This window comes from Crinia signifera, chromosome 6, assembly GCF_055691185.1.
Source record: "Crinia signifera chromosome 6, ASM5569118v1, whole genome shotgun sequence".
In the NCBI taxonomy this organism is placed as follows: Eukaryota; Metazoa; Chordata; class Amphibia; order Anura; family Myobatrachidae; genus Crinia; species Crinia signifera.
In genome coordinates, this window is record NC_139222.1 from 174383394 (window position 1) to 174411329 (window position 27936).

Here is a 27936-nt window from a genome sequence, read left to right on the forward strand (position 1 = left end):
GCAAGACAATACGAACTTATAAGTAAATGTCAATATATAATTAGTAACAACTCTCAACCAGATTCATCAAAAAAATTTCCAGAAATGCCCCAAAACCTAGAGGATCTAATGTTTCTTGGTGGCTGTTATGTACTGTGACAGAAATTCCCTCAATTTTGAAATATGCATAGTCTCTTTGATGGTTGTGTCCCGACTGCGAAGCTGAAGTAGTCCGTTCTCCAGAGTGATATCACTCACCAGCACTGTGAAAACGACCCCCATCTCATCATATCTGCAACGGAATTTTTTTTTTTCAGAATGCTACTGGTTACCAACAGGTCAAAATAAAAAGCTCAGTCAGGCGCCATCTAGTGGCTAGCAGCATGCAAAACACCTGAATCCCCCCCACCCCCATAGAGGTGAGGGGCAGCACAAGCCTTTTATTCTATACTATTCATTTTTTTTATTAACCTTTAGCAGTTTACCCTTGACCTTTGTGCCATATAAGGTTATTCACTGGGCATACCAAAACATTGCAAGCCAGTTTGAACTGCTGGCAATGTCAAACCTAAAATCCACTCGCCACAAGCATTAGCTTCCCCACTCACTTTGTAAACAGCTGCTCCATTGGGGTCTGTAGCGTATCCAGGTATCCGGGCCAGACAGAAATCCTGCTCTCTCGCAGCTCATCACATAATCCTTGACAAACCTAAGAGCCACAGGCCTGTTTAAATTGGCACCCTCCGTATTCTTTACATAAACACCACTAGTAATTAAAAGTTCTATACAGAGCTATGAAATGTATAGTGACAATAGCTTATTCAGCAAAATATTATAACAGCTTCTAAGATGCTGGTTGCACTCATACATAGGTTATCCTGTGGCAAAAGGCAAGGAAAATCGCCAATAAAGGGATTACTTAATATATAGATGGACCAAGAGGTTCTTGTAAGCCACCAAATTCTAGGTGTAAATTCTATGGGTGCGGACCTTGTGGATCTCTTGATGCATGTCACTACCTCTGCAACATCTGAGATGTTGTAGAGGGGAAACATGTGAAAGGGTCCACTAAGACCGCACTCATCACTAGCCCGTAATCTCTGGTCCTTTTCTAAGAACCACAACTTGGATCGGACTACCTATTGAAAAGGAAGTGGTATATTAGGTAAATAAGGTCTAGATCGCCACTTGCAAAAGGTTGCCACAGACAAAAAGCTGACAAGAAAAGGTCAACATGAGTTTTTTCTGTTTGTTTACAGTGTCAAGGTCAAAACTTGAACACATGGATCCCAACTCATGCACTGTACTGCACTACCACTGTGCTCAGCATACTTTAACATTCCCAATTGGAGCTTACGTGGATGGTCAAGTATGAAAAGTAAAAAAATCCCCCAAAATCAGTGGCGGATATGAGGGAAGGGGGGGGGGGGGGGGGGGAGGCGCACCAAGGCATGTGCCCCCCGTCATTAAGAATATATTTTATAACTATTATTATTATGTGCGGGGACAGGGGAGCAGAGTGTGTGGACAAGACATGCACGTTGTGGGTGGACGAAGTTGCCACTGCCAGGAGGCAGGGGGGATTAACGAAGAGCTGCCGCTGAACAGAGAGGGGGAAGCCAGGTCCTGTGGAGAGATGCTGGTAGTGCTGATGTGACACAGTTTATCTTTTTCAATACTAGTGCTGTGTGGGCAGAGGCCGTTTTCCTGTTACTCTCCCACTTCAGCATTTGGTGGGAGCAGCAGAGGCAGCGGCTGCAGGCAAAGACTAGACCTGCCACTGGACGTATAAAACCACCAGGATAGCTGTGAAAGATGTGCAGAAGAAAGGACCAGTCACCTGGCTGCATGTTGGGAACAGGAGGGGAGCACCGTGGCTGCAAGAGGAGAGTAGTCACTGCAGTCGTGGGAGCAGGAGGCGGCCCAGCAGCCCGCAATGTAAGACCCGCCAATGCAATCAAAGCTTGCATCCTCTCCTCCCCCACCTCATCACCCCGTCACCTCACCACGACCCCCCATTGCCTCACTCCATCCCTCTCACCTTGCCCCCCCATTGCCTCACCCGCCTCTCTCCTCCCAGCACCTTACCCGCCTCTCTCCTCCCAGCACCTTACCCGCCTCTCTCCTCCCAGCACCTTACCCGCCTCTCTCCGGAAATGGGACAAGGGGTCTACAGCAAAAAGGTAGACAACTATTAGGTCAACAAGCAAGAAGGTCGACATGCAAAAGGGTCGACACAAACATTCAGTCGACCGTAAAAAAGGTGGACATGGGGTTTTTCAGTTTATTTATCCGAATGCCAACATGGACACCGTTTTAAGTGCACCAAATCGCTCGCTGTGCTTTGGGCACGGTGCCTCACTACGCTCGGCACACTATTTTATTCTCCCACCATGACCCAGTGCATGGTAGGACATGAAATACCGCCTGTCGGCACATGTCGGCTCAAACAGTGAAAAACCCCATGTCGACCTAGACACTGTCAACCTTTTTGAATGTCAACATTTTTGCATGTCGACCTAATGGTTGTCTACCTTTTTGCTGTAGACCCATTGTCCGGATCCCCCTCTCTCCTCCCAGCACCTCACCCGCCTCTCACCATCCTCTTCTCCCATCACCAACCCCCTCTTTTCCACCACAACCGTCTTTTTCCTCTCTGTCGCCCGCCCTTTCCCTGTCCCCATTTTTCTCTTTGTCTCTCACCCATGCGCTCTCTCTCTACCACACCCTGTATCTGTCACACTCTCTCCCCTTGCCCCCTCTATTCTTTCTATCAACCCTCTATCAGTCCTTCTCATTCTCACCTCTCTCTATCAATTTTTTGCCCCCCATGTCTCTTTCTCCTCCCCACATCTTTTCCCATGCTGGGAGCAGCAGAAGGCCCAGAGGCTGCCGGCACCCAAGAGATGACCTGCCAGTAGGAGCAGGAGACCCAACGGCAGCAGGCACCGATGAAAGTGTGACACACCAGTGCAGGACAGCACTGCATCCTCTCCTTCCCCCACCATCACCACCCCTTGCCACCTCATTTCAGTCACCTCACCACCACTTACCCCCCTCATCACCTCACCCTCTCTTCCCATCACCTCACTCCCTCCTTTTTGCTGACTCCCTCTCTCTCCCTCTCCCTCTCTCTCGCATTCTCTCTTTTCCCCCACCCCCTGACTGTCACCCTCTCTGCTCGGCTGGCTCTCCTCTTTTTCTCTCCCCCCTACTCTATATATGTCTCCCTCCGCCCCCTCTCTATCCTCTCTAGCTCTCCCCTGATCTCTATCCCCAGATCCCTCTCTCAGCCCCCTCCATCTGACCTGTCTCTACCTCTCTGTGGCCCTTATTCTGGTTGGTGCGGCCAGAGCCGCACACGGGGCTCCGGCCGCACAAACCAATCCCCGCCCACCCTACGGATCGCCACGGCCGTCCGTACACGGACGGCTGGCGATCCGCATAAAAATGGTGGAGGCGTACGCCTCCACCATGGTGGGAGCTGCCCCCTGCATTCGATGGTCGTCGACCATCGAAGGCAGGTCCGCACGCCCCGGCAGCTCCCGCAAGCTGAGACCACACGGACAATCGTCCGTGTGGTAGCTTGTATGGGGGCTGAAAGCTGACATCCGGCGACGTCAGCTTTCCGCCCCCATGAGTTGCGTCATGCCCTCATTACCATGCGTACGCCCCGCGTTTGCATGGGAACGCCCATGAAACGCGGGGCGTATACATAGGGAAATGAGGGCATGAAGCCCCTCACTCCCCTATACGCCCCCTTTGCGGCGTACTAACGTTATGTGCGGCGAATTCGCCTGCACATGCGCAGATTGACCTCTGCGCATGTGCAGACGGAAAACATCGGCGGTACGGCCGCACGCGGGCCGTACCGCTCGAAACAGAATAAGGGCCTCTGTCCCTAGTCTCTCTCCTCGCCACCTCTTTCCCCATGCGTCCCATCTCTTTCTCTCTCCCCTCTCTCAACCTGGTGCTGTACCTCTCTCTTTGGGCGAGATTCAGCAATAATACCCGGTGCACATCGCCGGCATTGGCATAGTTAATAATTGCATATGCACTAACATATGCGATTATTAACGCAAAAGCGATGCCCGGCGGTGCACCGGGTCCCCCCCTCCCTGCCGAAACCCTTACACGGCTGTAAGGGCTCCGGTTCCTCCTCCCTGCACTCAGAAGTGGTGCAGGCAGGAGGAAATCACTGGTCCGGGCAGAACAGCAGGAGGCTGCCCAGACACAGGTGAGGGGGGTGTGGCGGGGGGCGGGGGACGCGAAGGGAAGCCCATAGGCTTCCATGGGGTTACGCCAAATAGGAACTGGCGTAACCCCCCGTAGCGAAGCCCCAGCAATGGGGCTTTGCTGCATATGAAAATGCGGTAAAAACCCCGAAAACTGGGTTTTTACAGCATTTTTAGCTTGCTGAATCTCGCCCATTGACACTCTTTCTCTCACCCAGTCTCTATCCCCTTTCACTCAGACACACACCTTTTCTTGTTCTCTTTTTTCCTGATATTCTCTTTTACTCCTGGTTGCACCCCTCCCTCTCTTGCTCTTCTCCTTTTCACTCACACCCTCTTTCTCTGTCCTCTCTATGAAGCACCAAGCTTTAAAAAGTGATAAATTGAAGAATGATAAACAGCCAGCCAATCAGCTCCTAACTACCATGTTACAGGCTGGGGTTGAAAAATGTCAGACAAGAGCTGATTGGCTGGTTGTCGATCACTCTCCATGTTACCACATTTTGAAGCTCAGTACATCTGGCCCTATGTCTGATTCCCTCTTGTTCCATAAAGTTTTCTCTCTTCCCCACCCCCTCATAGAGGCATTGTAGTTACAGTGGTGGTGGTGGTGGTGGGGGGCCCTTTATAGATTTTGCTATGGGACCTTGAAAGTTCTAGTTACGCCCCTGGCATCACCTGCTGCCTTTCTTCGTCAAACCACTGCTTGCCACTATCACCCATTCTCTAGAATCTACTGCTTCTCCCTTGTCCCCTTGTCCCCTTGTGAGGCCACTACCACTTTATAGCGCATGCAAAATAGCCATGTTAACATATGTATGTCGACCTCCACAATGTCTATCAGCCACGTGGAGACTTATTGAAAAGCTTCGCCATAGAGACTGCACCAGCAGCCAGGAGGCTGTGCCACCTCGTCACTTGTATGCTTGACCTGGAAGGACTGGAAACATTGGGGATTTGAACTTTAAAGTAATGGACAGAAAACTAATTGGATGAGAAATTAAAATCCTGCATTCCGGTTTACAAACCGGATGTTGGGATGTTGCCAGCGGATATAGGATATAAACACAGAAGGCACCACCAAATAACCGCTGGCAACATTCCAACCTCCGCAGAGTTCAGAAACGTGCTGCCTGATCACTGCTCCAAACCTCGCAATATCAGCAGCGAGAGGCTAAATTGTACTCCAGAGAGCAGGGAGACCGATGCTGGCACCAGGTGATCCCCAACACGGAGACGGACATTGGGGTTGTGCACTGAATATCAACATTTTCTGCAACTATGGACTCCATCAAAGTGGAGTAAGAGACTGTCCAGCAGGACGCGGCTAGGACAGTCTGCACTTTACACTCACTAAAGGACATTTCTATTATTGGTTTGTTCAGCCAGAGACTTTTTAATCTTTGCACGGACTATTGCCGCTAGGCATGACACCCTTTCCCCCATCCGCACTGCAATACCCACCAGTTTATCCCATTTAGTCCGCTACAGTCACCTGTGGCTGACCATATGTTCCAGGTGAGGTACCTATGGTAAGAGGAGTTCCTAAAACATAACCCTAACCCCATCATATTGGGTCAGCACAGAGAAATACTGCGCTGGACCTGTCTTAGATCTTTTAGGATCAAAGACATAGTAAACATTAGTTAGTACTTAAAAACGAATAAAACAGCATTATATTTACAAATCTCATCATTTAATAAACTAACATAAAGAGAGCGCAAGGTGTTCATTTGTATTCTAGATTTATTCTTAGGAGAGTGGGCTTCTCCTACACCACTGCAGCACTTTGTCCACTCCGTCAATCAACTTGAGCACAGGCACTTAATTTAACAAAATCGCTAGTAGCAAAGCAGGACAACTAACTTGCAGATCATTACAGTGGTGCCACCAAAAGCAAATAATCAACACTGCATTAAATTGTTTTTAGAATATATTTCTCAAAGAAAAAAAAGTTTCCCTCGAGTCAATGACACCTTTTTGTGTAAGTTTTTACTTGACCAGTTAACAGCAGTAGCATAGTAATACATAAGAGTGCAAATGTATGATAAGTCAATATGGGGAGGGGATTGTAATATGTGCACGGATACCACTTCCCCCTCTCATATTAAAGTGCCAGCATGTTCTGCCTGACAGGGGTGCATATATCAGCACTTCAATCTGTAAGATAGCACTCCGATGTGCAGGGCAATGTATGAACGGTCAGTGTCTATCAAAACTGATAGCTGCAGGTGTCTTTGCCCATTCACCACAGCAGGGAAAGCTTTTGCATGCTCTGTGGTGCTAGCTATGGTGGGGAGAGGAAGCACTTTAGATTCCATAGATTGTACGCTTGCGAGCAGGGCCCTCCTACCATTTGCCTGTGTGTTTTACCCCTATTTCAATTGTAAAGCGCAACAGAACCTGCTGCGCTATAAAGGAAAAAGGAAATTTTGTACTTTTCTTTTCTCCGATTCCATAGGTGACACTGGAGTTACAGTGGGAAATAGAAGGGTGACCACAGGAGCATGTGCACTTTAAAATTAACTGACTAACTCCTCCCCTTTTACTTCCTCTCCCAGGCAGTCTTGAGTAATTGTGCCTGCCAATGGCCGGCACCTCGTGCATCTCATCATGCTGACTGTGGAAGATGCAAAAACACAAATAATCTACTGTATGTAAAGTCAACCCAGCAAAATATAGATTATGTATACAAACCAAACGTAAATCCACAGCGGGACCTTTCCCCAAGTCCACAGCTACTTTAATAGGAGCTAAAGATGGGTGAATCTTGAGAACCTGAAATGGAACAGGAGTTACAATTATCAGTTTTTTGGTTCAATTCATTCCTCGCAGGTGTTCTAGATTGGTACAAGAGGTTTCAAAAGCAACAAGGAAGACTATTTTTATTCTGGAAATTGCAGTATAGAAGTGGAATGTGCTGTCCCAGAAGGAAGCAATAGACATAGATACACGCTGATAACATACAATTTTGATTATAACCAATAAAATTATTTTGAATGACTCCACCACACATACACTCCTCCAACCTATTCAATAGCGCTCCAACATCTCCTAGGAGAACAACCAAAACATCCTCAAACAAAAACATAAATAGACTCTTAGGGGTATAAGGTTTAGGTTTACAGAAGTGTAGATGTTGCCCCTAGCAACCGATTGCATTACATTTTTTATCTAGCACCTTTTAGAAGATAATAGCTAGAATATCATTGGATGCTATGGGCAACATCAACACTTTCACCTTAGTAAATATACCCCTTAGTAAAAAGCCTAGACTTCTTATATATTATCTAAACAAAGTTAACAATGGGGATTACACAATCCCATTGGTAGACCAAAATATTTCCCAGTACATAGAAAACATCTTAGAACATATGCTAAATATCATACAAAAAAGTTCCAATGTGAATAATGCCATTTCTTCTGTACCCTAAATTTCACAGAATGGAAAACTACAAAAAAAAGTGATCCTAGGTCATGCTAAATAATGCATGGTAAAATATGCACTCTATATGAATATGAAACAAGCTTGTCGTTCCAAATCTGTCTGTATCATGCAAAAAAGAGATAGGAGGTGGGGTGCAGAGTGATCACCCGCCTCCTCGGAAAGTAACTTCTAAGGGGCACGCAGGGTGAAAATTGGACTTCCCATATTTGCTTTATAAGAACCTTTTGGAGCCTATTAACTACTATTTTTGAATTTTATTTATTATGCATTTGAATTATTCAGTTTGGCACGGCAGAAACACATTATAAACATTTGTGTACACTTTACATTTTTATATGCACGCAATCATTTAAAATGTATATTATGACTTTACGTCAACTTTAAATTTATGTAATTATAGATTTGCTAAAATGGAAGGGAACTACTACCTGGCTGCCTTTTTAGTGGGCTCTCCTATTTACTTCAATATCAGCTCAGTGCCATTAGCTGCACCCCTAATTGACTCCTGTGGGTGCCTGAGATAGCAGTGTGCATTGGACACCACCCCCCGGCCCCCCACCGTCCTGTGTCACCGGAATCCAGGAGTTTGAGAAAATGCTGCCGCCCCTGCAGTCGCCATCTTGGAATACGACCAGGTGCTCTCTCTCCCCCTGCCCCACGTGCGTTGTTTGCAGCAGTGGCAAAGTGCTCTGGAGGCTGCCAGGGGCGACATGGAGGAGAAATTACTGCTCCTTGGCTCCCAGGAAACCCTGTTGTGCTGATGGTCTTTTGTGTGAAAACGGCCTTCTGCTGCTGGGATTTCCACATATAAAGTATAATTTTTAACCCCATTTATTGTTGCATGTTACTTCTACTTGCCATGATATATTTTTTGCTTTTTATAATATTGCATACATGTTATTTGGTGAACTATTTTATCTTGTGCTAATCATATACCTGCCTGCCATGTATACTGATTTTTAAAGTTCTCTAACATGCAAATGTGTGTATATGCCTTGTACTGTTTGCATTTTTTTTCCAAATAAAGTATTTTGGGGGGAAAAGAAGTGATAAAATGGAAAGTGATAAACAACCAGCCATGTTACAGGCTGGGTTTGAAAAATTAGGTATGAGCCAATTGTCTGATTATTCTCCATTTTACCACTTTTTAAAGCTTGGTGCTACTTAGTGCTATTTAGTCTTGGTAAGAATAAATGTCTATTACATAAGTTCTTCTTGATCATGAAATGTATGAACCCACCATCCTCTGCTGGTCTTTGCCCCGTGACAACTGGTTTTCAGTCAGCTGCAATGCATCAGATAAGTATGCCAGCAAACCACGTTCCAGATTACCACTCACCCACACCACATGTGGTATAACAGACTTTCTGCCGTCCCGACCCTGAGGTGAAATAGATTGCAAAGGAAATATATATTATCATTATTGCCTTGGTTCTTGGTAGAGATTTATAAACAGGTGAACAAATATAAGCTAGTGTGACAATCCTGCTTTCAACAAGTAATAACTCATAGACAGTGGTATAATGTAAAGTAAACAAGTATTCTGGCAAACCATCAAGGACCCAAAGGTCTCATACGGATGGTGTAATGGTTACCGCCTCACAGCGCTGAGGTCATGGGTTTGATTCCCACCATGGCTGTAACTGTGCGGAGTTTGTATATTCTCCCCGTACTTGCGTGGGTTTCCTCTGGGTGCTCCGGTTTCCTCCCACAATCCAAAAAATATACTGGTAGGCTAATTGGCTCCCAACAAAATTATCCCTAGAATGAATGTGTGTACATGTATATGTGGCAGGGAATATAGATTGTAAGCTCCACTGGAGCAGGGACTGATGTGAATGTTCAACTATACTCTGTAAAGCGATGCGGAATATGTGTGCGCTATATAAGACACTGTTAATAAATAAAATAAAATATTTCATTCCACTATTGCAAGGCACTCTTTGCTCTAACTAAATCAAATGCCTCACACACATGACCCAAACTTGGATTTGCACATCGGTGCTTCACCTTTTAAATTAACCTCTTTTAGCAGCTGAAGTATCAGCACCCAAAAGTTACTAGGACTCCACTGCACTGTGCTATACTGCATCTACCCTTGACAGGGAACAAGACTCGCTCCACCAGGGTATTCAACGTGTTTCCTTGTAGCTACTATGGAACTACAGATCCCAGCATACCCTGGCATAGTTTGGCCATTAGGCATGCTAATCTGTTGTATGGTTGCTGGGATGTGTAATTCCATAAGTAAATACTCCTGCTCTACTACACCGTATTCTCTGCTTCCTTAGGCTTTCAAGGAAAAAAATATGTAAGTTCAGCTTGCACTCTTCTGAGCGTTATCAAATCTGAGTCTGAGCGTTATCAAATTTTTAGATTAGTTTTAACTGAGCAATGCCTGCAGCTAGTGAATACCCAATATTTCTTTCTTGATCTGCACTAAAGAGTTTTAGAAGATTAATAAAGTGGAGTTCTTCAGTAATAGTGTGCAGGAATCATTTCCATCTAAATCTGGGATAGGTTGCTATTCAATGTGGCTTTGCACTGATGTTGAAAATAATATGCCCAGTGCAACTGCATCTTCTGTGGTTATAAAATCATTTATATTGCTGTCTCACTTCAGACACTGCTCAATTGGTTTTAGATTATCCTCTACAATATACCCTCTTTGTCCCCTGACCTCTAACTGACACATTAACCACATGTACTATAAAAAACAGCTCCAGAAATTGGGCTGGGCACATACCGCCCATAGTGTTGAAGTGTGTACCCAGCCCAATGCCCTATGGCGAGCTGTGACTGCTGTGCAGTGCCGATAGATCGCAGGTCAGTATTCAACTGACACCCCCCCCCGTACTTGCCGTTTCCACCTCCTCACTGGGTTTTTCCAACAAGGTGGAAACGGAGAGTGCGGGCATCAAAATGGTGAGGGTCGCCACTATATGCTGCATTAACGGCAAACCTCAACGATCAGGGGAAGAGGACGGTGAGGATTCCCCCGGAACATAGAATAGGGTGAGCGGCTTGCTGAAAAATAAGTCACCCGCGTGGCAGAAACCCTCTTGCTGGCGGCATTGAATACCACCCTATGTTGTTTTGAGGTAAATCACAACAACATATAGTGCAGCTCATAGTGTGTACAGGCAATTGCCCGCTCTTATGGGTTGGATAAGATATCTTCTGGTTGGTTGCACTGCATGGCCAATCAAAAGATATTGCACACGATGTTGTGGAGTTAAATGAAGGAGAGAACAAGATATTTTTCAGTTGTATATGGAATTGCACATTATGTACTGCCAATCTTGCTTGGTCCAGGACGAAGAGAAATTCGTCCCCACCATCGTGCCAACAGGCCATCATTCTGGTTTACATATATATGTATAAAAATTACATGTAAAAACATACGTGGAGTTTGGTACTGCTTCCACAATGCATCTGGGTGATAGAAGAGTCATCCATGCAGCAGAGGTGCTCAATTGGTTCCTTTCCCCAAGGAAAGTGATAATGTATGACAGACATATTATCCTGATGATCACTGCTGAATCTAGATGGGACCTGGGAAAACTGGGTAGTAACAGTGTACAAGTCACTGCAGGAAGTTGATTTTAATTACAGCAAAACCCTTCCAATAACCCAAAAAATTTAGTGCACATGCGCTGCAGGAATGTTTAGATAAAATATATTTCCTCGATAAGATTCGTCATATATGGAAAAAAAATCTAGTCTCCGTGATAATCGATCCAAAGAAACCTTTATAGGATTTCACGCAATATGTGACATGTAAGCATACATGTGAGTAATATTATAAGATTGCATGAGTAAGGGGATCCCGTAATATCCCCGGAATTTTGGAATCTCTGGGAACACTCTTTCCATAGTCTCCATTTGCACCAAAGGAGAACATTGTATTTATATATAACACTATTGTATATTTGCTCTCCTCTTTTTTTCCATATATGATGAATCTTGGAATTTATGTGAGAGAGTGAAAACTTATCTGGAGGAAATATACCCAATATTACCCTGGACATTCCTGTAGCGCATGCGAGACCTATCCTTTTTATTATTATACAATCTCTGCAGTCACTAAGGAAGGCTACACTAAAAAAATAGAATTACACAGCATCTTATGTTCCAAACGTGACACCTATGGATGCAGAAGCATTACAATTACACAATCATGCTGTCTTTGTAGTACGAGTTAAATTGTGATTTTATTAATTAAAACAGTCTAGATGTCATAGTTACTGGCAGCTATTTGCTGAATCATAGCCTTCATTGCATTCAGCCACTGTTGTTGAGGAAGTTCCCCCCCCCCCAGAGGCCTCACTATGCTGAGATAGCTGGCTGCACTGATCACACACGAGTGTCAGTGGGGGGAGGGGAAAACCCGGTGTTACATACAGTGCACTTTCTCCCCATAATGAAAGAAACAATCACACTTGTACACAGATATACACCAGGGTTGCCGACTTTAAAAAAATCCTCTCCGGGAGAAGCCCGGAGAGGAATATTGCATTACGAGTTTTGGGGGCGGGGCTTAACCATGGCGTCATAAAGCCCCGCCCCCATTGCATCAAATAGCATAAATAATTGATATCCATTGAGGGGCGGGGCTAAAACGACACAATTGTGCCGTTTTAGCTCCGCCCCCTCCCCTGAGACCCGCGGATTGCGGCATATAAATGCCGCGATCGGGGGGCTCAGTGGGGGTCCCCCTGATTCCGGGAGGGTTGCCCACCCTTCCGGGGGCCGGGAGGAAGGACCCGATTTTCGGGAGACTCCCGCAAATTCCGGGAGGGTCGGCAACCCTGATATACACACACATTGAAAACACAGGGGGGGGGGGGGGGGTGAAAGCAAGTCTGCCCCAGCCGTGTAAAGGGACACAGAGGGAAGCAAACCAGCACACTTGCCAAACAGACCCAGTGGAATTTACACTGATATACCAGTGAAACAAGCCCTTAAAATAGGAGCTGTTTTCAGCAACTCTCCCACAGATTAACACCCATGTACCAGTGAATCTGTAGACTGGAGTGCCTTGGAGGAGCCAGAACAAGCTACACGCTGTTCCTTGCAGGAAATGGCACTGCTCTGAGGTAGCTCTGCCCCTGTAAAGGCGCCAGAGCTACTGAGAAATATTATATACATATATTGCCAGTAATAATAATCATGTAAAACCATGCACGAAGGTCATTATTTTCTTAATGCAGGGGTGGGGAGCCTTTGGCGCCCACAGGCCGTAAACGGCCGCTGTAGACACTTTTTGTGGCCCACCCTCCCACCAGGCGGTCTGCACGGGAGACACGTAAGGGAGTCTCGCATGAGGTGGTAACGTGGGCGGGAGCGCGACAGGCGTCCAGCAGCAGCAGCCGGCAGTAGTTAATCTGCAGCGGCCGGTGCATGGGACGGGAATTCTGCGGAAAATTCTCTGGAGCTCCCGAGTGTGCATCCTCTCCTGAGGGCACATTTTTCTAAACTGAGCTGTGGGAGGGGCATAGAGGAGTCAGCACACCCGGTTTGAAGTTTTATGTGCACAGGCGCCTTTGGAACCTATATATACACCCCATAGTATTAAGTGAATCCCCACTATCCCTTATAGATGATAGAGAAAATATATGTTCCTTTTTATTATTAGAATAGCTAGGTCAGTAAGGAACAGATTTGCCGTCTAACAAAAATTCCCTGCGGATGTCTTGTCCTGGACCTCCACCTTGTGGTCCAACCGAGATGCCATCATGTTAATCTGGTTGCCTTCACTGGTGCAAAATCTGCTTTCACATTAAGACAATCCCTCACCTGGGGTGAAGACTTGTATTCTTACGAAATCTGCTATGCAAAATGTAAACTGTTGTGGTGGGTGGAAAATATTGCTCTGCCCATCACATGACCCTGTTGGTATCTCCAATGTCACTACAGCCTAAGCATATTTTAATAACCAAAAAAAAAAAAAAATCAAATCTTTTGACTAGATTGTCTGATTACACCTCTGTACTCTGACAAGTCCATCAGGAGCTTTGATGACAGAGTCCAAAGTCCCTGTGACAAGGACTGAACAATGTAGAGTGATGTAAAGCATTGGCACACGATAATTATCCACAGAGACAAATATTTCACTGTCTAAGTATTGCTAAATGGAGGCAATATTTAGACAAAGCTGTGAAAACTGAGTGCATTTGCATAGTTGTTCATTAAAAACATGGGGAGATGTATTCAAAAGACGGTTGTAATTGACAGACAGCCAACAACTCATTTCAGAAGACTCCTCAGGTCACTCCTCCTTTTCCAATCTAACCCTAAACTGATCCTTCACGTTAATTCTTAGGTAGTAGTTCTAGATCAATAATTCTCTCACCCTTTGCCACCAGAGCAGTCGGTGACGCAGCCAGTAGTCCCGCCACTGAGCGGATGTTTTTGCAGAACTGAACCAAGTAAGCGAAGCCACTGTGCTCTCACCAATCCTGTAATAAGAACACATCATGCTTTTGAGCAGAAAAGTGAGAAAATCAGACATAAACACGTACACAATTTCACATTACAGATGTCTGCCACCCAAAGTAAGCTCTCCACCACAATACCAGACAACTTCTGATAATACGCAGTGTATAAACATGTACTGCCCTTTGTAGCAGAACAAAACTTTTCTTTGTTACACAAATTGTATTGCTTTATATGCTATACAAACCATTCTAAAAGGCCCCCACACACTAGAACGATTTTTTGGCCGATTGGCTGATTTCTGGCTGATTTCCGACCGATCATCCAATATATCGACAGATTTTTAATCGATAATCGTCCGGTTATCGGTTAAAAAAATAAATAAAAATATCGGCCGATATATCGGACGATCAGTCAGAAATCGGACAAAAAAAAATTGTTCTAGTGTGTGGGGGCCTTAAGTACTCCAGTTAGCATAGCCTGGCAGTATGAGTTCCCATTGTGGACTACCAGGATGACACTCAGCAGGCATACAGACTATCTAGGATTAATGTGTCACTTTGTGGTATGCCAAAAGAAATGTTTTACCAACCGGATGAGAGGCGGGTCATTACATTCTTCTTCTGAGAAAGAACAAAAACATTTGCCAACTTCTGCAATTCCAAATGGCAGTTTCCTATTAACCAGCTCCAGACAGGGGATGTAATGCAGCAAAGCACCTGAAACACAGACCATAAAGAATATGGAATGATTACACTGCTTTACCACTTCTCCCAACTTATATCGAGCAGAGAAAATAGTGGTTGTATGAGGTTACAAAAGCATAATGAATCTATCACAACTATCTCTTCAGGTGTAACGTAAACATTTATAATGAAATTACAATAGAAGTCCACCCACCATAATAAATAAAAATGGGAAAAAACATTGTTGATGATTATACAATATGGTTGCTCCCTCAGAGGCTCACCTTTTCTTGTCCAGTTACGCTGCTTATGGCAGTGCGCTGTCAGTGGTCAATACAGGATCAAGTCGGCCACTGAAGGTCGACGCTGGCTTAGGTCGACACCAGAAAAGGTCGACATGGGCTTAGGTTGACACAAACATTAGGTCGACATGGGTTTTTCACATTTTGTATTGAATGTCGACACAGTCGACTTGGACACCCTATCGGTGCACCGCTGCACTCGGCACACTATTTTATTCTCCCTCCACACCCTAGTGGATGGTAGGGCATAAAATGGCACGTCTGTTTTTTTTTAAAAGTGAAAAACCCCACATTGACCTTCCCCATGTCGACCTAATGACCTTGTAGATCGAAGACCTTGTTAACCTCGGCCCATGTTGACCCAATGTATGTCAATCTTAATAGTGTCGCCTTAACGACCGTAACCAGTCAATATACACACACCCCAATTGAAAATAACTAGATAACAATTAGACTGTGTGGCAGGTAATGCAGGATTATACTCTCTCCTGTGAGAAGCTGTTAGGAAGGCAGGTAGGGTATTGAGCACAGACCACACACTAAGAGCAGGAACTAATAGAACAGCAATATGTAAGAAGTTAGAGAACTCACTAGACCTCGGTTAGGTATCTTGTGGGATCAGGTTTTGCTTAGCATATTCTATGTTAAACAGTTGGTCTTCTCTTAAGCCACCCTCCACTATATACTACCATCCATGCCGGTATAAAAGTCAGGTGGGATGTGAGCTTTTCATTACCTTAAATGGTGTCTTGGGGATGCCATCAGGAGAAAGTTAGACAACACAAGACTTCATTTAAGATGCTGACATCAACTGACTCATATTCCACTCTGGTTTAAAACCCAAACATCCAGCTTATCTGTTGCCAGATAATGCAGTTACCATAGGACCTCTGCACTCATTACCATACAAAAGATCTTGCCGAAGGGTTTGTCCCACATGTTCCTCTGACAATGCAACCATTTGGCCTTTGGTTGAGTCTCTCGTTTCTGGACATATCCTTAGTAATGGTTCTGTTGATGAAGCGGATTCTCCAGTCAAATGATGCAAGGTGTCAATAGCCAGAACCTGTTCTCTCTTCAGCTGAACCATACTCCACCACTCGTTTATCAGGTTCTTTTTCAGCTCAGTGCCCAAAGGTCCCAGGCTGTACAACCCTCTTAGAATTGAGGTTGCAGTCAGCTTGTCCCCCAATATAAAATGTCTGCGCTGCAACAAGTCAAACAGAACATCTTGTAACCGATCTGTAGACCCAGTTGTATACCATCTAATCCTATGATGCAGCAAACCTTTACATCTCTCTAAGACTGACCACCTCTCCCTTGTCCCAGTCACTCGGATCACATAAGAATACATCAGAAATCCAGGTCCGATAGATTGACTGCCTCTTTAAATAGCCACATTGCATGAACAAGGAAAATTCCTGGAAAAAAAAAATTAGTGTAAATAAACAAACAAAAAAAACCCACCATAATGATATAAAGTATAAGTGTGCAGTATGATCTTTTACTTGTATGATGGGAAGAAAATGCTTGTTCACTAATGGGGTAAAAATATTCTGTTACAGGGATTATTTCATAAATATGGTAAAATAACAAGAATGTGCCAAAAGCCATAGCAACCAATATGAAATTTGTGGATTTGGTCATATTTTAACAGGACAGCCCCTATCACCTTGAAACAGAGGACTCCAACTAGTTACATTTTGAGAAGTCCCATAGTTCTAAAATATGTAATTACGGTACTTATGTAATATCTGGGCTCCCGTTTTTCTTATGAGACAGCGTCCGCTCACCACGCTTCGGGCACGGTGGCTCGCTGCGCTCGCCACACTATATAAAATCAACTCCATGCGTAGTTGGATAGGAGGGGTATGAAAAAATGGGGTGCATTTAACATGGGAGCCCAGATAATACATAAGTACCGTAATTACATCTACCCAGTGATTTTTAGCTCATTAATGCTTGCAATTTGTTATTAGCTAGAAATATCTGATAAAGTGGTCCCAGGGTACAGATCCCCAATAAAGGAGGCATAAAAAGGAACAATATAGCAGTGACCGTAATCTTATGCACAGCAATTCCTCCAACTTCCCCAAGCTCCTTGCTTCATGTTCCAGTACCATCACTGATTATGAGGCCTGAGCCAGATTGCTGCTGCATACATTAACTATCATTACCGTTGGTCACTGTCTAGTTACCATAAGGTCCATACAGACTTGGCGACTATGCCCAGCGTGTATGGACAGCGATGATCACAATCACCGATGCGGGGAAAGCCTCTCAGTGCATACACACTGAGCGGCTTTTCCCCTGCCCGGCGCCGACGGAGGGGAGAGGACAGCTTTGCATACCAGCAGATGAGCGGTTTTCCTGGCGATGTTGCGGGAGCGCGCAGCATTGCTCACCGCTGGGGCATGCACACTGGGCGGCTTTGAGCTGAAAGCCGCTCAAACAGGCTGTTTTGAGCGGCTTTCAGCTCAAAGTCGCCCAGTGTATATGGGCCTTTACCCTAGTCAAATTACTGCTTTGGGCATGTATGTCAAGACATGACAAAATTATTTATTTAGTAACAGTTTCTTATATAGCGCATACATATTCTGCAGCACTTTACAGAGTATAGTTGAACATTCACATCAGTCCCTGTCCCAGTGGAGCTTACAATCTATATTCCCTACCACATGTAAATGCACACACACCTTCATTCTAGGGTTAATTTGGTTAAGAGCCAATTGACCTACCAGTATATTTTTGGATTGTGGGAGGAAACTGGAGCACCCAGAGTAAACCCGCATGAACACTGGGAGAATATACAAACTCTGCACAGTTAGGGCCATGGCGGGTATCGGAAGCCATAATGGAAGTAATGCTAACCATTACACCGTCCGTGAGTTATCTGCATTCTTCACTATCATAGGTGCATGAAAATCTTGAGTCTTCAAGCCTTATAAAAATAAGGGACGTGCTCTCTGCCCCCTGTATATGCAATTGCTGTTGGACTCGTGCATGTAAAGCCCAGAGAGTTGGAGCGGTTTGGGTCCATGCTTGGCTAACCATTAGTGCATAGTCTGCATGTGGCACCATATAAATAAACAGAATTATGTATATATGCATCTTCCAAAACCCTGGCAGTTCCCCTATCCTGCCAGGGGTGTCGCTCTCTGCTGTGGTGCTTCTAGCACAGTGTGGTCTGTATTTCAGCACTGATATGCAGAGAGAAACACCCCAGACAGGGAGACCAGCAGGGCCATATGCAGCCAATAACAGCAGATGTTATTGAGTCATTAGATTATTAAATGCCTCTATAATAAAAAAAGTGTTCTCATTCAATATTGTTCTGCTGCACAAAAAGTAAAGATCATACAGAAAATTACCAGGCAAACGACCAACAGGACAGCTTATAAGAAGGATATTAGAGACAATGATGGACAGTGTGCTAAGCTAGGTAGATCACGATAAACAGCAGACCAGCACCCAACGCCAATAGACATATACTGTATATTGCAAAATATGATGTGTCTAGTGTGTACTGTACTCTAATTATCAGCTACAAGCACAGCGTGTATCTGTATGTATCATGCTCACGCGGAGCAGTTCACATTGATACAATATTAAAACCTGCAGAATTCCATATGGAAATAAATAGGATGTTGTTGGTGTCGCCAACACCGAAAATTTTATAGATAGAGATATATATATATATATATATATATATATATATATATATATATATATATATATATATATATATATATATAGTCGCGCTCTCTATACAAGCTGGAAGTCTCAGATGGCATTGGAGACATACTGTACGTGTTTCTATACATAATGCTGATTACAAACAGAACGGGGGAGATAGACACGCTGACCTACACCTTCGCCCCTGTTGCCTTCATCCATGCGCTTTTAAAATAAGCATCTTTTCCGCGTTCTCCGAATCGCCCACTGCATGATGGGTAATATGCGTTCCAAACCCCCAGCAGCATGGCTGTCATTGTGCATTTCAAGCCTCACTATCGGACTCGAAAGCGCTGTGTGTGTGAGTGTGTGTACAAGCATCACTCATCTGATGATGATTTGTTCTTCTGTAGTAATATATGAGGTGTATGTCTGTACAACGGCTGGTGAGAAATAGTAGCCGAGCTAATCAGCTCATAATCGCCAAACAGGCTGTGTTTGAATAAAGGAGCTGGTTGCTTGGTACCTTGTTTCCCTCCAAGGTCAAGTAGTGTATGGGGATTAGACTGCAGAGCGATTTAAAGTGTACTTGTAGCCAAGGCAGCAGCAGCCGCCTCAAATCTGGTTTTGCACTATGTGCAGAGTAGAGAAGGTGCTGCTCTCAGTGATATGGTCGCTTTGGAGATTTTAAGCGCTGCAATAAAGAGTAGTCCATCTAGAGTAGTTACCTTTTTGACATCACCAATAACATTCAATGTAACCGTTAATGCGGTACTCTTTACCTAGAACGGCGCCCGCGATTGGCATCGCGGGCAAAAAATCGCGGCCATCGCATGCACATAAAAAACGGGTGCGACGCGATGCCCGTGATGCCCGCGAATTTCCCATAGGGATCAATGTTAAAAGTTAGATTGGACGCGATTTTTGTGTTAAATGCCTCAATGCCCGGGATTTTTACATAGAAAACAATGTTAAATGGGCCACAGAGCCCTAATAGTCCCCCTGAAGTCTTAAATGGCCCCCCCAATTTTTAACGCCACCTCACGATCAACGTGAACCCGAAGCGTGGCGAGCGCAGCGGTACGCGTCCTCCGACCTTTTCATACCCCCACTATCCACGTCGGCGTGGAGTTGAGAATAGAATAGTGTGGCGAGCGCAGCGAGGGGACGCGGATACCTGTGAAGCCCGCGAAGGGACGCGTTTACCTGTGAAGGTATCCGCGTGCGCTCGCCACGCTTCGGGCTCGGTGGCTTGCTGCGCTCGCCACACTATTCTATTCTCAACTCCACGCCGACGTGGATAGTGGGGGTATGAAAAGGTCGGAGGACGCGTACCGCCGCCCCTCGCGGGCTCGCTGCGCTCGCCACGCTTCGGGTTCACCTTGATCGTGGGGTGGCGTTAAAAATTGTGGGGGCCATTTAAGACTTCAGGGGGACTATAAGGGCTCTGTGGCCCATTTAACATTGTTTCCTATGTAAAAAATCGCGGGCATTGAACACTAAAATCGCGTCCAATCTCACTTTTAACATTGATCCCTATGGGAAATCGCGGCCATCGCGGGCATCGCATCGCACCTGTTTTTTAGTGCATTCGATGGTCGCGATGGCGCCGTTCTAGGTAAAGAGTACCGTTAATGCTTGTATTTGCACTGTCAGACTTCAAAATGCCCAGCTGTTCCTCTAAAGCAGGCATTCCCAACCACAGTCCTCAAGGCACACCAACAGTGCAGGTTTTAGTGATATCCAGGCTTCAGCACAGATGGTTTCATCAGAATCCCTCAGATACTAATTGTCACCTGTGCTCAAGCCTGGATATCACTAAAACCTGCACTGTTGGTGTGCCTTGAGGACCATGGTTGGGAATGCCTGCTCTAAGGCCGGTTTCACACACTCCGGCTCCTGCCGGACGGTGAAATCCCGCACGGCCAGGGAGCCGTGCAGCACACAGTACTTTATCATGGAGGGGATGGCCACAGCCCGGCAGCCATCCCTTCCAGTGGCGAGATCCGTCTGCAGCCGTGCGGCCAGGCCGTGGCCGTCCCGTGTGAATGGACTCAATAGTGTCCATTCACAACTAATGTGTGCGGCACGGGCCTGTGTGTGTAACAGGCTATGTGTGTGTGAGTGTAACAGGCTGTGTGTGTGTGTGTGTGTGTGTGTGTGTGTGTGTGTGTAACAGGCTGTGTGTGTGTGTGTGTGTAACAGGCTTTGTATATATGTGTGTGTGTGTGTGTGTGTGTGTGTGTGTGTGTGTGTGTGTGTGTGTGTGTGTGTGTGTGTGTGTGTGTGTAACAGGCTTTGTATGTATGTATATATATATATATATATATATATATATGTGTGTGTGTGTGTGTGTTACAGGCTATGTACTGTATGTGTGAAGGAACAGGCTGTGTATGTATATATGTGTGTGTGTGTGTGTGTGTGTGTGTGTGTGTGTGTATGTAACAGGCTGTGTGTGTGTGTGTGTGTGTGTGTGTGTGTGTGTGTGTGTGTGTGTGTGTGTGTGTAACAGGCTATGTGTGTGTGTGTAACAGGCTGTGTATATATGTGTGTGTGTGTGTGTGTGTGTGTGTGTGTGTGTGTGTGTGTGTGTGTGTGTGTGTGTGTGTGTGTGTGTGTGTGTAACAGGCTATGTATGTATGTCTATATGTATGTGTGTGTGTAACAGGCTTTGTATGTATGTATGTATATGTGTGTGTTTGTGTGTAACAGGCTATGTGTGTGTGGGTGTTACAGGCTGTGTGTGTGTGTGTGTGTGTGTGTGTGTGTGTGTGTGTGTGTGTGTGTGTGTGTGTGTGTGTGTGTGTGTGTGTGTGTGTAACAGGCTTTGTATGCAGTGGCGTAACTACAGAGGGTGCATGGGATGCAACTGCTATGGGGCCTGGGGGACCAGCAGGCTATCCCCTGCACCCTCTTAATTTTGTTTTACAGCTTTTTCTTATTAAATAGTACAGCACAGGTTATAGCAGGCACTGGCTGTGCCCATGTCTTGAGTCCCCCTTCAGTGGGAGCAGGGCACCAGGCGCCACACAAGACACCACTGCCTGCGCCATGCAGAGGATGACAAGAAACACAGCACAGCTGTTCAGAGGGAGACCCGCACTGACGCTGTTCAGAGGGAGACCCACGCTGACACTGTCCAGAGGGAGACCCGCGCTGACGCTGTTCAGAGGGAGACCCATGCTGACACTGTCCAGAGGGAGAACTGCACTGCTGCTGGCAAGAGGAAGACCCGCTGCAGCCGCTGTTGAGAGGGGGACCCTGGCCGCCGCTGGTAAGTGTAAGACCCCGGCACTAACAGTGCCAGATGTACAAAGGCCACAAACTGGGGGGGAGAGGGGTTATGAGGGAAAAAGTAATCCCTTTTAAACACCTGCTCTCCATCCTCTCCCCTAACTAACCCTCTCCTTGCAAACCTTCCATCTCTCTCTCTCTTTCTCCCCCTGCCCCCTCTGTTTTACCTCTCTCCCCTTTGTTCTCAACACCCCCATTTCTCATCCCCCTCCCTCATCTTTTTCTGTGACCCTGTCTTTTTTTATCTATCTTTCTGTCCCCTGTCTCCATCTTTTCCTATCGCCCTCAGTCTCTTTCATCTTTTTCACTCCCTCCATCACTTTCATATTTTTCTCTCCCTCTCTATCATACCCTCTGTCTTTCTACTTTTTCACTCTCTCTCTCTCTCCTGATCTATTTTTTCTCTACTCTGCCCCCTCCATCTCTCTCTCTCTCTCTCTCTCTCTCTCTCTCTCACTCCCTGCCTCTCCCTAACACCTTCTCTCTCTATGGGCCAGATTCTCTAAGCTTCAAAAGTGATAAAATGGAGAGTGACAAACAGCCAGCCAATCAGCTCCTACCTGCCATGTCACAGACTGTGTTTGAAAAATGTCAGACAGAAGTTCATAGGCTGGCTGTTTGTCACTCTCTATTTTCACTTTTAAAGCTTAGAGAATCTAAGAATGAGATTAAAGAGGTTTAATGGACACAATCCCCCCTCTCCCTCCAGGTGCACATACCGCTGGCCATCACAATGCAGCTGCTCTTGGCACCGGATCTGTAGCTTTGGGGGACACAGCTGATACCGGCAGCTCAGCTCGGCGATACTGCAAGTAGTGGCATCTGCTGCTTCTTGCCAGCAGGTTGAAAGAACTGTTGCCGCTTTCCCTGCTGCGTGTGTGAGCTTGGGATCCTTATACTCCAGAGGCGGCGCTTCAAATGGGGATGATCGTGCCAGCCACAGATCTTGGAGAGAGGAGCCGTGGGCTGGCCACCCCTGCTGTATGGCATAGGGGTCTGGGCAGCGGGTCCCTGTGACGGATGGGCAGACAGCAGTGGGGTCCTTGCGGAGGATGGGAGCTATTACCTAGTTCCCATACTCCGCAGGGACCCTGCCGCTATCTGCCCATCTGTGGCCACGACCCCTTACTCCCATGGGCGCAACCCATATCCACCACCCCACGCTGCTGGATGCGAACGGGGCGGCAAATAATCGATTTGAATTTTGGCTCATTCTGTGTAGCATAATGTGTAAGGGGCAAGTATAAGGGGTCTACTATTGTTTTGCATAAAGGGTATATGGTGTGGTACACACCCCTATATCCTTTAATGGCCACACCTCTTTTCTGTAGCTCGCCACTCCAGGGGGGCCCCGTGACGCTGTTGTACCGGGGCCCAGGATTTCTCTTGGCAGCCCTGGGCACGGCTCCCTGGCCGTGCGATATTTCACTGTCCGGCCAGTGTGTGAAACCGGCCTAAAGCCTCCAACTCTACTGCACTTCCACTGTCTTGGATGATCCAGCGCTTTTTTAGACTTAAAGGGGGAAATTTACTAAGAATACGAATACAAATAATTGTATTTGTATTCTTGCTACGAATGAATACGACTGCATATCTCGTATGCAAAGTCCTGTTCCGGAGGTGGATTTACAAAGCAGTCATATATGACTGCTTTGTAACCCTCCGATGTTGTATTAGTTCGTATTAGCTGGCCGATCCGTGGAGGCTGCAAGGTGTAAAAATAAAAATAAAAAAATCAGCGTGGGTTCCCCCCCACAGCCGTAACCAGCACCAGGCTGAAAGAGCTGGGCCGGTAATTAAAAATCAGGGAACCCGACAAATAGGGGTTCCCCGATTTTTAACAACCAGCCCCAGGCTCCAGGTCTGGGGCTGGTTCCCAAAATATGGGGGACAAAATGACTAGGGGTCCCCCGTATTTTAAGAACCAGGCCAAACCAGCCAGCAGGGTAATGTCATAGCCGGGGGACACTTATTATATAAGGTCCCGCGGCCAAAACATTCATCCCTACTGACCAGTCAGCCTGGCCTGGGGGAGTGGGGACCCCCCCCCAATAAAGGCTGAAGCCTGGTGCCGTCCCCGGTGGCCCTGTGCGGTGGCCACCGGGATGATTGAAGTGTAAAAAATAGATGAAAAACTTTTGTTTAAAACTGTGGAACTGTGAGTCCCAGCAAGCCTCCCCCGCAAGCTGGGACTTGGAGAACCACAAGTCCCAGCCTGCGGGGCATTAAAGGGCCTGCTGGCACTTGTAGTTCCACAGTAATAAAAATAGTAAAATAAATACACACTGACACAATGAAAATAAAACTTTAATTCATCCAAAGCCCATACATACTGATACTTACCTATCTTGAGCCCGTAGGTAGCCCTCGGTCCTGGTGTCCTGTGTCGTCCTCCATGTCCATGTCGGCATCCGTGTCGTCCTCCAGGTCCATGGCGGTGTCCGGGTCCGAAGTAATCCATGGTGGAGCTGTGGAAGGAAATCCTACTCACCTGGTCCTGTGGCGAAGATCTCTTCTCTTGATCCACCCTAGTCCAGGTATTCTTCAGCATGTCGGCGCTCCCCGCACTCTCCGCACTCTCCGCACTGAGGAGAGACGCAGAGATGTTTCATCCTCTGCGCCTCTTAGAATGATTTCTATTGGCCGCCTAATGGCCAATCAAGAGCCGACTTTCTTGGCTCCTCAAGGGGCACCTTGAGAAAGACCGATTATGGTAGAAACACGTTGGTGAGCAACTGGAGACCGGAGTTCTAAGAGGAGACAGCCACCAGAGACAGGGGAGAAGTGCCGGGGGAGAAGTCTGCACAATTCCAGCAGCAGCAACCTCGGGCGGCTTAGTAAAATCATTAGCCGGGGAGAGAGTGCATACCATCAGAGGAGCATCGCGGCATACAAACATCTTTGCCGCGACCCTGCCAGATGCAGGGAAGAGTACCAGTGTGGTAAGGACAAATGTCCTATTAAGTGGGAAATCCTGTTTTAGATCAGTGGACTTAATGGTGAAAAATCACATCCCCCCAAGAGGTCCGGTGAGCTGTAATTCTCTTCTTACAAAGAACTGTTTTTTTCATGTGTTTGGATGTCTTGTGGAATTTTTTTATATTTTTTATTGGATTGGTCCTATGGTTTGATCCACTTCTTTACAAATAAAGTGACTATATTTTTTAAAGTTAACACAAATCACGTGGCTTCTTTTGGAGAAAATATTTGAAACCTGCAAATCCTACAGATATATTGGACATATTGTCCCTGCGCTGTGGCCAGCCCTTTTACAAATAATAATGTCCCATCGATATGAATACGAATATTTCTATTTTTGGCATAGTAAATGCCAAAAATACGAATACACCCCAAAAATTCGTATTTTCGTAGGAAAATACAAATTTTTTCTACTAAATCATCTTAGTAAATTTCCCCCAAAATGTCTAGGACTGAACTGATCATCTTCCCACCCTCCCGCATAAAATCCAACCATCTTTCATCCTAACAGTCTATTTATGCTCACTGCTGTCCCTTCTGTGTCACTCCTGTCTGTCTTACCCTTCCCTCTAGAATGTAAGCTCTCACAAGCAGGACCCTCTCTCCTCATCCCTCCTGTTCTCACAGCACTCTTCTTGTATTTCAACTACAGCTCTCTTACTCACCTACAATCTATACCTGCATTTATTCTCATTCACTTTCTTATAGCTCAGCTGTATTGTGTACTAAGAATTGTGCTTTAATTGTGTTATGTCTAGTTCTGTGTACCTTGTACTGTTCTAATGTGTTCTATATGTATGGTGCTGCCTGGTGCAATCACCATGTGGCGCTGCTAAATGGCTGCCTGGGTGCTGCACAGCTCAGTAATTATGGGCCTTATTCTGATCGGTGCGGATATTCCCGCATGCGGACGGACCGCCGATGTTGATCGTCTGCGCATGTGCAGAGGTCACTCTGCGCATGTGCAGGCGATTTCGCCGCACGGATTCTTTATACGCCGCACAGGGGGCGTAGAGGGGCGTGAGGGGCTACTTAGCCTCATTACCCTATGCATACGCCCCGCGTTTCATGGGCGTTCCCATGCAAACGCGGGGCGTATGCATGGTAATGAGGCCGTGACGCGTGGGTACGGGGCGGGCATCTGACATCGCCGGATGTCAGCTGCCCGCCCCCATACATGATTTCACACGGACAAGTGTCCGTGTGGTCTTGTGTTGCGGGACCTGGTGGAGCGTGCGGCCCTGCATTCGATGTTCGGCGACCATCGAATGCAGGGGCTGCTCCCAAGACGGAGGAGGCGTATCCCCGTCCAATTTCATGCGGATCGCCACATATCCGCGTACGGACGGCAGGTGGCGATCCGTATGGAAGGCGGGGATTCGCCTGCACGGTTGCGGCCGCATATTCTGATCGGGCCGCACCGATCAGAATAAGGCCCTATATGTTCCCCATGTCCGTGTCCCTCATTAGAGTACATCTAGTATGTGTGTGTATATATATATATATATATATATATATATATATATATATATATATATATATATAAGGTAAGTAGGTGCGGCACTCAGCTTTCTCATCCAAATAAAGAAATGACGACACGACACGTCGACTTGGTCCTGTCGTCATTTCTTTATTTGGATGAGAAAGCTGAGTGCCGCACCTACTTACCTTGTGAACATGCTTACTTGAAGCTGTGGGGCACCAGTGAAAGCTTCTAATGCAACAGGAGTGCCGGTCCACCTGGATCTCCATATATATATATATATATATAGAAATATGATGGATATGTACCCCTCAGGGTGGTAATCCGCACGGCACTCCAGGGTTTGAAAAAACGTGTTTTTATTTGTGCAACAGTTTCGGGGTTAGACCCCTTCGTCAGGCATACAGCTTAAACTTTAAGCTGTATGCCTGACGAAGGGGTCTAACCCCGAAACTGTTGCACAAATAAAAACACGTTTTTTCAAACCCTGGAGTGCCGTGCGGATTACCACCCTGAGGGGTACATATCCATCATATTTCTATCTACTGCTGGCAAGGGCACCCAGGTATCTGTTGACATTGCACCGAGTGCCGGGTCGTCAAAGACTATATATATATATATATATATATATATATATATATATTAGTGCTATTTTTGTAGGAAAATAGGTTCAGGAACTGTGGGCGGGGCAGATGTGGGTGGTGATGTGGGTGGAGCTACTAAAGGGGCGGGGCATCAATTGTTGTGGCTGTGAGAGGAGAGGGTTCGTTCGGCTGTCAGAGGGAAGGGAGGTTAGGTAGGCTGCAGGGGGGTGTTCGGTTAGATTTAGCAGCACATCCAGCCTCTTCTCCCACTATTGCCAGCAGCAAAGAATTCCTTATGCCTCTCACACCTAATACATACCTCCCAACTTTTGCAGTGGAGAAAGGAAATTTTTTGGGGCGCAGTTTTGTTGCTGTGAGGGCATGGCCAGTGCTGTGTGAACTGCTGGCCATGCCTTCAGCCCCCCTGCCTGCCTGATTAGACGCATGCACATTCCCGCAGGACCGTCCCAAAAAATGGGATGTCACACAAAAATCGATACACACTGACTATGCCACACCACGTTGCCCCCCACAGCAAGGCTTCTAATAAATTATAAATTACCTGCTTATTGCCAAGGCGGTTAATTTCCGTTGCCAAGGTGGTTAATGTCGGTTGCCAAGGGTTGTTAATGTCCGTTACCAAGGGGTTAATATGCATTGCCAGGGGTTCTTGCTCATTGCCAAGGGGGGGTTAATGTCCGTTGCCAGGGGTTCTTGCTCATTTCCGGGGGGGGGGGGGGGGGGGAGTTAATGTCCATTGCCAGGGGTCCTTGCTCATTGCCAAGGGGGGGGGGGGGTTGATGTCCATTGCCAGGGGTTCTTGCTCATTG

The 27936-nt window shown here is 46.3% G+C and overlaps 1 protein-coding gene across 5 annotated transcripts; it reads right to left on the bottom strand.

Moving 5' to 3' along the window:
- POLG2 (DNA polymerase gamma 2, accessory subunit) lies at positions 1 to 27819 on the bottom strand. 5 transcript variants are annotated; one of them, XM_083148162.1, is made up of 9 exons: positions 27669 to 27819; positions 15992 to 16509; positions 14693 to 14819; positions 14018 to 14123; positions 11068 to 11226; positions 8903 to 9043; positions 6912 to 6992; positions 588 to 688; positions 1 to 271 (listed from the first exon to the last, which is right to left on the bottom strand). In XM_083148162.1, the coding sequence occupies exons 2-9, from the start codon at positions 16440 to 16442 to the stop codon at positions 106 to 108; spliced, it is 1332 nt and encodes a 443-aa protein (XP_083004288.1). In that variant the 5' UTR covers positions 16443 to 16509; positions 27669 to 27819; the 3' UTR covers positions 1 to 105. The 5 variants fall into 5 exon arrangements, with proteins under 5 accessions (XP_083004288.1, XP_083004286.1, XP_083004287.1 ...); XM_083148160.1 differs by lacking the exon at positions 27669 to 27819 and adding an exon at positions 18955 to 19051; XM_083148161.1 differs by lacking the exon at positions 27669 to 27819 and adding an exon at positions 18959 to 19024.
- Between the last annotated feature and the right edge of the window lie 117 nt (positions 27820 to 27936).

What these genes read in the sequence shown, in the direction of transcription:
- POLG2 (XM_083148162.1), bottom strand. Translation starts at nt 16,442, where the DNA reads ATGTATTCTTATGTGATCCGAGTGACTGGGACAAGGGAGAGGTGGTCA. An exon ending in AATGACCCGCCTCTCATCCG is followed by an intron (nt 14,124 to 14,692) that starts GTTGGTAAAACA and finishes TTCTTATTACAG; the next exon opens with GATTGGTGAGAGCACAGTGG. An exon ending in GACTGCTCTGGTGGCAAAGG is followed by an intron (nt 11,227 to 14,017) that starts GTGAGAGAATTA and finishes GTTACTACCCAG; the next exon opens with TTTTCCCAGGTCCCATCTAG.